Source organism: Macaca mulatta, chromosome 10, assembly GCF_049350105.2.
Source record: "Macaca mulatta isolate MMU2019108-1 chromosome 10, T2T-MMU8v2.0, whole genome shotgun sequence".
NCBI classification, from domain to species: Eukaryota; Metazoa; Chordata; class Mammalia; order Primates; family Cercopithecidae; genus Macaca; species Macaca mulatta.
The window spans coordinates 67418509-67431071 of NC_133415.1; the positions used below are offsets into that span (position 1 = coordinate 67418509).

The 12563-nt window shown below is 43.7% G+C and overlaps 1 protein-coding gene across 23 annotated transcripts in view; it reads left to right on the plus strand.

Moving 5' to 3' along the window:
• Window positions 1–11780: 11780 nt before the first annotated feature.
• KIF16B (kinesin family member 16B) overlaps window positions 11781–12563 on the plus strand; it is a 314850-nt gene continuing 314067 nt past the window's right edge. For 17 of the 23 annotated variants that reach the window (XM_077951170.1, XM_077951172.1, XM_077951175.1 and 14 more), the window contains exon 1: window positions 11781–12009. In XM_077951170.1, coding sequence (XP_077807296.1) covers window positions 11963–12009 — 47 coding nt within the window. In that variant the 5' untranslated portion in view covers window positions 11781–11962. The remainder of the gene's footprint in view (window positions 12010–12563) is intronic. The other 6 variants (XM_077951177.1, XM_077951178.1, XM_077951162.1 and 3 more) reach the window with 1 other exon arrangement.

The following is a 12563-nucleotide window of genomic DNA, read 5'->3' on the forward strand; positions in this document are numbered from 1 at the left end:
CCCAGCTACTCAGGAGGCCAAGGCAGGAGAATCGCTTGAACTCGGGAGGTGGAGGTTGCAATGAACTGAGATCATGCCACTGCACTCCAGCCTGGGTGACACAGTGAGACTCCAGCTCAAAAAAAAAAAAAAGAAAAAGAAAGAAAAGAAAAAGAAATGTTGCACCCAAAAGAAAACCTACTTCAGCACTTAAGGTAAGAACAAAAGATAAGCAATAATTCTGGGCAGAAACTAATTGTTATACCCCAATATTCATTCTCTCCTTTTTTCTTCTTAATAGAGTCCCACATTTTTAACAGGTATCCTGGATTGTGACTGCATTTTCTATCCTCCTTTGTGTGTTTCGTAAAATGAGATAAAACTGAAAGTTGGGAGGTGTCCTTCTCATGAGGGAACATGTTGGTTTTTCCCCTGGCTGAAATGCAGAAGTGAAGCCTGGAGCTTAAGCAGCCATTTTCCAACACGAGAAGAAAGTGATACACTGAGAACAGAAGAACAATGAGACAGAAAGAGCTTCGGTTTTGGAGACTGTAGCTGCCTACAGCAGCCCTGAGTTACCCCAACTCTGCTCATTTTGTACACAAAATAAACTTTTCTATTTTTTTTTTTTTTTTTTGAGATGGAGTCTCACACTGTTGCCCAGGCTGGAGTGCAGTGGCAGCGCAATCCTGGCTCTTTGCAACCTCCACCTCTCGGGTTCAAGCATTGTCCTGTCTTAGCCTCCTGAGTAGCTGGGATTACAAGTCTGCGCCACCATCCCTGGCTAATTTTTGTATTTTTAATAGAGATGGGGTTTCATCATGTTGGCCAGGCTGGTCTCAAACTCCTAACTTCAGGTGATCTGCCCGTCTCAGCCTCCCAAAGTGCTGGGATTATAGGCATGAGCCACTGCGCCCAGCCTGAACTTCTATCTTCCTTAAAACACTAAATCATTACTTTAGATAAAAGTTTTTGATAAATCATGTTATATACACAACATTGAATATTACACAACTCTTAAAAAGAATGAATCAAATCTATTGAGGTATACATGTAGAATACCCAGATATAGTGAAATGAAATGCTTTACAAGATACTGATTTTATGTGAAACAAGTTTCTAAAAGGTTGTTATTGCTTGTTACCATCTGTGCAAAGAATAAAAATATCGAGATGATATGTTTGTAAGTAGATAAAATCTCTCTTTCTGGAATGGTACAAGAGACTGGTAACAGGAGTTACCTCTGAGCAAGAGAACTGGAGAGCTAGGGAAAGGAATGGAAGAGAGACTGCCAACTCTAGCACTTTTTTGTACCTTTTTGTTCTTTTGCATGCGTTATTTAAAGTAAATAATAACGTTTAAAAAATTAAAATATGTAGCTGAGATGTCCAGTATGTTCACCTGTTTGGGAATGAGACAGACAGAAATAGCTGGTGGGGCGGGTGCAGGGAACGAGGGACGTAAGCAATGTTTAGGAAGTAGCACATGTATCACAGCCTAATTGGAGATAGCATCCTGTTGGCACCAGCAGATGAGAGAGGCTGATGCAAATGAATAAGGCATTAGCAATGAAATCCAGAAAGTAGCAACAGGCCAAGAGGAATTTGTATGACAAATCTGAGAAGACCAGGTTCTGACTATGTATGCTTCTGCCTGAGACAGAAAAATCGTCAGTGGTTACTTCTAGAGAATTGCAGTGTGTGGTCATGTGCATACTGAGGACTGAGTAGGAAAGTGGTTGAATTTTCTAGCAAGTCACTGAGTGATAATTTGTTTACTGAATTGCAGCATTTTTTTCTTCTCCAGCCTAGCAGTGAGCTATACATATATATAATATATATACACATACATATATACATATATATGCATATATGCATACACATATGTATATATGTATACACATATGTATATATGTATACACACATATATACGTGTGTGTGTGTGTGTATGTATTTTTATGGAGACACCCCAATGGATTTCCACAATAGATGTATTTTTGAATGTAGGAGCTGGAGGGATGTTTCATTTTCTTGGTACGGAAAACACACCTAAACAAGGGTGATTAGAGGAAGGTGGCTGAGGGTTTTAAAGGTGCCGAAAAGAAGTGAGGAGCCATATCTTTCAGGCATACCTTGTAGGACAGCAGCAGGTGTGAATCAGAAGTTTTGCTTTTAAGTGTGTTAGGGAAATTGGCATAGATACTGCTTATGATATGAATGAGTAATCAATTTGACTGAATAAGTAAAAGTAACTCTAGTTAGGAATGTTAATATGAACTGCCTATTTAGTATGAGCCAAGTTGCTCTCATATAAATAGTTAGATGTTTAAGACTGAACGTAAGTCTTCTCTGAAGATGACAATAAACATGCTATGAACATGTTATGCAGCTTCAAAAATCTGTGCACACCTGGTAAAATGACTTAAAAAAATTGGCAATCCCCACTGCTGGTGAGAATATGGAGAAGGAAGATTCTTATACATTGCTGGTGTAAATGCAAAACGGTACACTCACTCCAGGGAATGTTTTTGCTTTTTTTTTTTTTTTTTTTAAGTTAAACAGGTAATTGGCATAGACCAAGAAATTTGATTTCCTTGGTTTTTGCCCCGAAGAAATGAAAACTTAGGTTCAAACAAAACCCTACATGTGAATGTTTGTTGTGGCTTTATTCATAATTGTCAAAAGTTGGAGACACCCAAATGTCCTTTTACTTGTGAATGGACATACAGACTGTGGTAAATTAAATACTACTCAGTAATAAAAGGAACTATTGAAACATGGATGAGTCTCAAATGTATTATACTAAGTGAAAGAAGTCAGACTCAAAATATATGATTCCATTTATGTGACATCCTACAAAAGACAAACTGTAGGAACAGAAAGCAGATTAGTGGTTGGCAGGGGCTGGGAGAGATTTACTCCAAAGGGGTGCAGGGACATTTTTGGGGTGATGATACTGTTCTATATTTTGACTATATTGGTATGCATACACAAATGTATGCATTTGTTAAAACTCATAAAACTGCATACTAAGAACTCTGAATATAACTATATGAAACTGATATCCCAATACAACTGACTTTAAAATAAAAAGCCTGTACTTTCAGGGAGCTTTCTAGGAAGGTAGAAACATTCTGAATCTGTGGTGGTTACATGGGTATATACATATGAAATAGTTCATCCAGTTGAACATTTAATATTTGTGCACTTTATGCGCACCACTGAATGTATTTCACATCTTATTTTAAAAAATAAATGAAAAAAAAAGTCTGGTTGTAACTTATACTAGCAACAACAAAAGAGAGAGAGAGTGTGTGTGTTTGTGTGTGTGCATGTGTGCGTGTCTGTGTGTGTGTGTATGAGGGAGAGAAAATAGCATGCTGAGGAAAAGGATCAAATGACTGTCTACAACCCTGTTGGGATGGATATGGGACCTTGAGTATGGTGCTTGATAATGGCAGAAAGAAAGGTTGTGGCCACCAAAGACAAATGTCACCAAAGTTGAGGTAGGAGGCAGGACTCAACTCCAGAGGTGGGGCTGGGACACTGGACCAAAATGAGGACCAGCTTTGTATAAGACACACCCATCAGTGTGCCATGGCAACATCCAGAAGTTATCACCCCTTTCCATGGCAACAACTCAACAACCCAGAAGTTACCACACTTTCCTAGACACTTCTGCGTAAACCACCCCTTAATTTGCATGTAATTAAAAGTGGTTATATATATGAGTACAGAACTGCCTCTGAGCCGCTACTCTGGGCACAGTGGCTATGGGGTATCCCGGCTCCACAAGGAGCAGTGCCTCTGCTACTGCTGTACACTGCCACTGCAGTAATAGTTGCAATCTAACACTACCAGCTCACCCTTGAATTCTTTCCTGGGTGAAGCCAAGAACCCTCCTGGGCTAAGTCCCAATTTTGAGGCTTTTCTGTGCTGCATCAATGTCACAGTCTTGCTTAAGGCTGACCCTTTGTATCAACATGTATTTGTTTTTCCCCTATCGCTTTATTCAGTTCTTCTTCTGACTCTTCCATTTCTAGTGATTTCTCCAACACATCTCTGTTGAGAAGGAGGGGCTGAAGGAAAAGGCCTGAGCTATAAGGACACAGATTTCAGGGTTCAGACCTTGGCTGTAATACTTACAAGTTATATGACCTTCGGCAAACTTCTCCATATATTTTCATCTGGTGCATTTCTTCTCTATGAGTCATTCATGTACACAGAAGTCTTAGTACCTCGGGGATCTTCAGGAACATTACACACCTCTCAGCAACAACTTTGGAGCACGCTGTTTCCTACTAATGCTCCTTTTTGAGCATTTGAATGATTTCTGTAGCATAATTTTTGTAGCAATAACAGTGAACCATAAAAACTCAATGGCCTCATTATCAAGTCATCTGCACAGGGCCAATTGATTTGGATGATATCAATTCTCTTAATCCTTCCCTGGAGTGCAGTGGGGCAGAGTCCTCCTTGCTTATTTTACACAGAAGAAAAACTACAGCAGTTCCTGGGCACCTCAGCTTTGTTTCTGGAAATATGAGGAAGTGCAAAGGTGTGGCATCCCTATTGGCAATCTACTGCATTCCCATGTGAGCATGGTGAACTTCCCTCACATGGATTGCAGGAGTACCTCCCTGACTGACTACTGAGGTCCTGGGGAAAGGGAACTTGAACACCATCTGGAATATAGGAATTTTTTGTAGGGGGAATGGTGAATAGGCAGACAGAGTTCATTTCCAGATTGTTATTCACTCCAAGCTTTTCAGATTCAATGTCTCTGGGGTGTGCATTGTTGAGCATCTTTACACGTCAGCCTGCTGCCATCAAACCCTGGACTTTATCCCAGAACTACAAATGAGATCTCAGCCCCCGAGTTGTCTGTCATGAGCCTCGGGGCCTGCTTTGCTGTGACTGGACACTCTACCATCTGTCCATCAGCTTTGAAGCGCTTCCCTCTTTTGTCCCAGGAATACAATTAAGCGAGTTACTTGGAGCTGTGCCTTCAGTAATCTTACTGGAGGTTTACACAGTCATAGGGTGAGTTAACAGGGTAAGGGTTGAATGGGTGAGTCGGATGAGGAAAGTATTTTGTTTCTTGGCTTAGTTTTGCACGGTAGCATTTGTCTCCTTATGTGAAGAGATTGCAAGTTACTATCCTGCCATCTTCTCTACTGTATTGACCCAATATAATTGTAATCAGCACTTCTGGAGAGTGCTGATGGCCTATTTTGTACTTGTTTGTGTTAATCAATGTTAATTACAAAGCAAGTACAGGGGTTAACGAATTATAATGGGCTTAATTAAGCTTGACAGTAACAAATGACATAACCTCTATGTTATGGCCTGGTTAAAGTAACAAAAAAAAAAAAAAAAAAAGGGGACAAAATAGGCCAGAAAATCATCACATAGGAATCCATATTCATATACTGGTTACCTACAGGAACAGAATAGTATAATGAATTTATTGGTTTTGCTAATTGTTAAGTTAAATTTTTACCACGCTGGCACTACTGGGAGTACAGAGAACTATTAGGCCTGCTTTTTACCCTCAAAAAATGTGTAATTTTATTGGAAGAGAGACACAGAAAACCGAGTTTTAAAATGCTCCAATGAGTCACAAGCGAGTGGTGCCTACCATGTTACAAAGCATTTGGAAGAGACGGGGATCACCGTGGGTTGGTGCAGTGGAGGAAGACTGGAGAAGGTAGAACTCAAAGAAAAAACTCGACAGAGGAGAGGAGGAGAGAAGTAGGCATTCTTACTGGATGCACGGGTGGAGCAAAGGTTTGGAGGCAGGAATGCAAATACTGTGTTTGGTGAGCATGCATGCTTCTGTGAACCTGCTTCATTGATTTAAGTGCCACAGAAGGATAAGGGAAGTGTCATCCACAGTCACACTACCTGGTCTGAGCCTTGATCTCCTCATGTATAGAGTAAGAAATGACCACAAAGACACTTCTGGTGCCCAACTACAGCTGCAAAAGTCCTTGAGCAGGACTTTTTCTCATTAGATGACATAGGATGTTTTTGGATGCAAGCAATCACACACACACCCAAACAGAACGGCTTCCATAACAATCATCCGTTTACTGCTCCTAAGTCTACTGGTCAGCTTGGTCATTCAGCTGCTCTGGATGGGCTCGGTCGTTCTGGGCTGTTGTCACTCATACATCTGATGTCTTGGTGGAGGTTGGCTGGAGTGACGCGGCCCACTCACATGTCTGGTAGCTGGCTGGCTATTGGTTGCAGGGCTGAATTTGACTGGGACACACCAGCATTCAGCAGGTTAGCCTGGGCTTGCTCACATGACAGCAACAAGTTTCCTAGAGCCAGAGTTAGGAAGCATGCAAGGCCTCTGAGGCCAAGGCTTAGAAACGATATGAAGCCAATTCTGCTGCATTCTGTGTGCCAAGGCAAGTTCCAGGGCCAGCCATATTGAAGAGGTGGAGAAAGAGATTCCGCTTCTTGAGGGGAGCCGCAAAATGACATTGCAAGGTATGAGTCCGGGGAAGAGAAGCATTTACGACGATTTTTAAACTTTACTCTGTGTTTCAGGCAAAGAGGCTTTCTCACTATTCCAGAAGCAGGACTTGTTTTTCCAACACTAAACATTTGTTCAAGGAATTTCCTCTGCTTTAGGGGGTTCAAATTCTGTCCCTCCTGCAAGACCGATCTCCAAAACTAATTCATCCATGAAACTTTTCCCTATCCCTTTAAATAAATATGGTTTCTCACTCTTTTGAAGTTAAAATGAGGCCACAGACTCTACAAAGTCTATCAGTTCTGAACTATTTATGACCATACAGTTTTATATATATAGTTGCATATAGTTAGATGCAATTGAAAACAATCTTTTTTATCTTAGCATATAAAATGACTATGATTTAGGGTGATAGCGTCTATTAAATTGAATCTACTGTAATTCTTTATTCACTTTTGCTGTAAAAGAAAGCAGGCATTGGTGGCTACCTGCCTAAAGCTTTACTAAAATTACTTAGTATGATTTTTGCGATTATCTTTACTGTGATTTTGGAGTTCAGATTTTCTATCTGACCCTAAAGCATACTTTTTCAAATTATCCCTGCTTTTAATGTTTAGTATTTTAGAAGATTCTAAATATACTTTAAATTTTGTGACTTAGAAAGTGAAAATCGCAGGCCAGGAGCAGTAGATCACACCTGTAGTCTCAGCACTTTGGGAGGCCGAAGTAGGTGAATCACTTCAGGCCAGGAGTTTGAGACCAGCCTGGCCAACATGGTGAAACCCCATTTCTACTGAGAATACAAAAATTAGTCAGGTGTGGTAGCAGGCACCTGTAATTTCAGCAACTTGGGAGGCTGAGGCAGGAGAATTGCTTGAACCCGGGAGGTGGAGGTTGCAGTGAGCCAAGATAGCACCACTGCACTCCAGCCTGGGGGACAGGGCAAGACTCTTTGTCAAAAAAAAGAAAAAAAAGAAAAAAAAAGAAAAAAAACAAAAGGGTGCTGGGTTTGGACTTGGTATCTGTGATTTCTGTCTCTGGTACTATTATTTATTATACATTTATTTGAAAACCCAGAAAACACTTGTTTTTCTCTTTGGCTAACCACATAACTCTTAAATTCAACTTAAGTCCCTTGGTGTAAGGCACTCCTGTAACAGATATTAAGTGTATCATGTGATATAATGCTTATGGTCAGTACTTTTAGCACATAGGGAAATGGATGGGTTTATGAGGTGTCAGTCATATCCTTTATCCCAATTGAAGTGTGCCAGTCTGATGTTCATCAAGATTTTCAAAAAGTCATGTTTGTAAGAAAGTAAATCAATTTTATTCCTCAGAGGCTAGGATGAAGAAAAAGCACAGCTCATGAAAAATACAGTATTTTTCTTCTGATGACAGTATTCCCTGATGATTCAAATATTTTGAGGTGGTGAACATTCTATTACAGTGCTATTTCACTTCGAAATGAAGAAGCTAAGACTCAGAGAGTTTAAGTCACTGAAAAGTTTTTGGCAATTAAAAAAGTTTTTTAAATAGAGATTAAAAAAAATTTGAAAAGAAGTTTTAAAAAAGAGATTGCTAAACATCAGGAAAAAAATGTCAATAAATGAAGACCAAAATAAACTACATCAAAACAAACTAAACAACCACATCCCCCACCTCACATATGCATCTTGAGACCATTTGGGTTTTAATCCAGATCTCAGAATTTTCTCTTCTCCTTCCCATCACAATTCAACCTTCTGACAAAACAAAAATGTCAGCCGGGCTTGGTGGCTCATGCCTGTAATCCCAGCACTTTGGGAGGGAGAGGCAGGCGGATCACGAGGTCAGGAGTTCGAGATCAGCCTGTCCAACATGATGAAATCCCCGTCTCTAATAAAAATACAAAAATTAGCTGGGCTTGGTGGTGGGCACTTGGTGGTGGGAGAATCGCTTGAAACCGGAAGGTGGAGGTTGCAGTGAGCCGAGATCGCACCACTGCATTCCAGCCCGGGCAACAAGAGCAAAACTCTGTCTCCAAAAAAAAAAAAAAAAAAAAGTATATATATATATACATACACACACAAAATAAAAATAAAAATGTCTTTTATTCATCCAATTGAATTTTAAAATCATAGATTCTTAAACCTTTTTTATGCTGTGGACCCTTTGGGTTGTTTGGTGAGAGTAACATTTTCAGAATAACATTTTAAAATGCATAAATTAAAATACACGGGATTACAAGGAAAATCAATTATACTGAACTATAACTATCAAAATGTTAGAAAGAAATGTGATATTAAGGTAGGTTTGTTATTTAGTGACTCGCCTGAGTACCCACCCCTTCTTTGGGGGGCCCCTCCTACATTGACTGGGCGTGGCCATGTGACTGCCTTTGGTCAGTGGAAGTTCAACAAAGGCTTGTGCGTAGGGCTTGCTCTCCTGGAGGCGTGTCTCGCTGCCGCCAGAAACCTGGAAACTGGTCTAAACTTTTTGAGGATGAAAAAGCAAAATGCATCAACCTTTCCTCACCCCAGCTGAGCCTAGACCCCAGCCACAAAGCACAGGTGACACCAGCAACCCACAGAATTGAGAGAAATAATAACTGGTTTTTGTTTTAAGCCTCCACATTTTTAGCAATTATTTTTATGCATCAGTACATGACTGATATGGATCCCTAAATTCTATTACTGACCTTTTGGGCCCCGGATTTAGAGTTTTTTTTTTTTTTTTTTTTTTTTTTTTTTTTTTTTTTTTGAGACTGGGTCTCTGTCCCTCAGGTTGGAGTACAGCGGTGCCATCTTGGCTCACTGCGACCTCCGCCTCCCATGCTCAAGCGATTGTCCCACCTCAGCCTCCTGAGTAGCTGGGACTACAAGCATACGCCACCATGAGTGGCTTGTTTTTTGTTTGTTTTGTTTTGTCGTAGAGACAGGGTTTTACCGTGTTGCCCAGGCTGGTCTCGAACTCCTGAGTTCTGGCAATCCATCCTCCTTGGCCTCCCGAAGTGTTGGGATTACAGGCATGAGCCACCGTGCCCGGCCTAGAGCTTCTGTAACTGTTTTTCACTATCAGTATTTTAAGCTTTCACAGTTTGCGTAGAGGTCATCTATCCCCTGCCTCCTTGCAGGGAGGGTGGCAGCGGGCAGCATCTTTACTCCCCGAACGTGCTGGAAATGCCACGTCTCAGGCTTCCCCTCCGACCTGCCCATAAGAAGCCGCAGTTGCACAAGACCGCCAGGTGATTCCTTTAAACATTCAAGTTTGCAAAGCACTTCAAAGTAGGCACACTAAAGTTTGAGAAGATGAGCAAACCCCTTATCTTATAATAATCTTCCCTTTCAGAAACTTCCTTCACGCTCTAATAGAAATGTTTTCTGCTAAGAAAGTCCCCGTTCCATATCGTCTGCGATGATCAAGCCTTACTGCCTCCTATTGAAAAGCTCCAGGCATGCTGTTTGTTGTCTAAAGCGTCTGCCGGTGGGCGATGGTCCGTTTTGTGTCAGACGGCAAAGTCGTGGATGGACAGGGGGCTTATAAACACATGTAGGTTGTTGGAATTACATTAACGAATGAATGAGCAAAACCTGCTAAACTACCGACCAGTGAAACCCCGATACAGAAAATCGCTGTCATGAGTAAGCTAGCACTCCTCCTGAAAAGTTTGAATACTGAACTGGCCAGCGTCTGCGCGCCGACGCCCCCCAAGTGGCCGGAGTGACCCGGAGCAGGAGTGGAAGTCTCTCGGCTCCGCGCGTTGGGCCCGCACAGTTTGTCCCCACGCAGCTCCCATATAAGGCGGGCCCCTCCCCTGCCACCCGCAGCTAGGGCGCCGCGCTGGCTCCCTGGCGGCTTCTCAAACCAACCCCCCGCTACTGCGCATGCTTGGCCCGCTCGCCAGCTCCTTAATATCCTGCTCCGGGTGTTCCTGCCACCCTTGGTCAAATTCGCACCCAGCTCTGCTCCAGACAGGGAAAACCCAGTGATTTCCGCGCTCTAGAAACAAAGGGATGCTATGATCCCTGCTGGCCCTAGGGATCCAGGGAAGGTTATGGGAAGATAATTCTTTGTGTAAGTGGGTTGCGTATTTGCATACATCATCCCACTTGATGCGTTCACCAACTCTATGCCGTTGTTCCTGATTTGCAGATGAGGCAAGAAGCCTCAGAGGCGCCCAGTAATTCAAAATGGATGGCTGACAAGGCTAGTGTTGGAGCTAGGACTTAAAAACAGGAGCTCCGCCTCCATTGCTTGAGTCTCCCATTATAGCTTGGCTTCTTGGAGGGGCTGCTCCTGTGGCTCACAGGTGGGCTTCTGGGTGTGTGTAAACGATTTCATGCATGCTCGATTCAGTGAATGAATGCATTTACTTTCTACACAGGAAAGGAGGTGGAGCTCACTTCTACCAGAGGCTCTAAGCCTTAGGATACCAGTTGTCGGCCTGGCGCGGTGGCTCACGCCTGTAATCCCAGCACTTTGGGAGGCTGAGGCGGGCGGATCATTTGAGGTCAGGAATTCGAGACCAACCTGGCCAACATGGTGAAACCCCGTCTCTACTAAAAATACAAAAATCAGCCGGGCGTAGTGGCACATGCCTGTAGTCCCAGCTACTCGGGAGGGTGAGGTAGGAGAATCGCTTGAACCCGGGAGGTGGACGTTGCAGTGAGCCGAGATCGCACTATTACATTCCAGACTGGGTGACAGAGCAAGACTGTCTCAAAAAAAAAAAAAAAAAAAAAAAGATACCAGTTGTCTTCGCCTTTAACTCCCTTATGATTAAAACTAAAAATTACTAAAGTGTAACAAAAGTGCAAAACGAGTTCAAATAAGGGTTTGATTCTAGCCAATATAACGACATTCCCGCACACATTTAAAACATCCAACACCCTATTAACCGCTTGGAGCTCCTTAGGGTAGCAGAGAAGGCCCTAGCGGAGTTCGCCACTAACAAGCTGCGATCATCTCTGCGACTCAGTTTGTTCGAGGGTAAAATGGATGAGTTAACTCATGCTTGACTGGGTGAAGCCAGGTCCTTGCTAAGGGCTGAAAAACTGGCTTTGGTCATCTGACCCCAGGACTGTGATCCTTGCCGCTGGCTTTAAATTGCTGCGATCCTCTTCTCTCCAGTTTTTCAGGCTGTAAGGGTGGGTTCTAGTTTTCCTGAAACCATCCGTCCCTGGTCGCCCTCCATAACCTCTGCGCCACGGTCCACAACGTGGCCCTTCCAGACTAGGGGGTCCCGGAGGCGGCGCCCAGGCCCCGCGGCCCCGCCCCTCCGCGCCGCCCGGCCGTCGCCAAACCGTGGCGCACGGATCACGCGGGCCGGAGCCGCTCTGGGCATGCTCAGTGGCCTGGCAGGTGGGGCCGCCGCGGAACTCCAGGTCCGGCCGGGAGCGGAGGGGCGGGGGCGAGAGGGAAGTGGGCGGGAGCCGGGATCTGAGTCGCCAGCGTCGCCGGCGACCGCGGAGTTCTGGGCTGGTGGGACCCCGCGCGGGCTGGGTCGGGATGAGCGATGGCATCGGTCAAGGTGGCCGTGAGGGTCCGGCCCATGAATCGCAGGTGAGTGGGGCCGCCCGCGCCCCGCCCCCTTGTCGCGCGCCCACCCAGAGGAAGCCTGTTTCCAGCTCCCCCAAAGCCAGCCTGGACTTAAAAGTGTCACCGGCTGGTCCTGGCCCACCGGGCCCAAGCTGTGGCCTCTGGGGGCCTGGAGGACTTCGTGCACTGCTGTCCCGTTCACATTGCCCTGGAGAGGACCCTGGTGGTAAAGGAGAAGATTCTATTAACTCTCTCCACCCTATTAACTTGAGCTTTTCCTGTTCCCCCTTTAAAAAAGCATCAAGGGAACATTACCATGAAGATGTAAAATAGTTGGGGGGATGGTGAGAGTGCTGACGGGGGCACCACGAGCTGTCAGGCGAACCCCTCATTTCTACCAACTCAGAAGTTCTCTTAACAATTAACCATGCTACTTTTTAATCTTTCAGTTAGAGATGATTTTGATTCCGTGAATGTCTAATCCATAACTTAGCAGTCCCTAACTTTATGTCAGAGACAACTCTGACAAAGTCCTGACTCCTAGAAAAAAGTCAAGGACGCTTTACACGTGTTTGAAA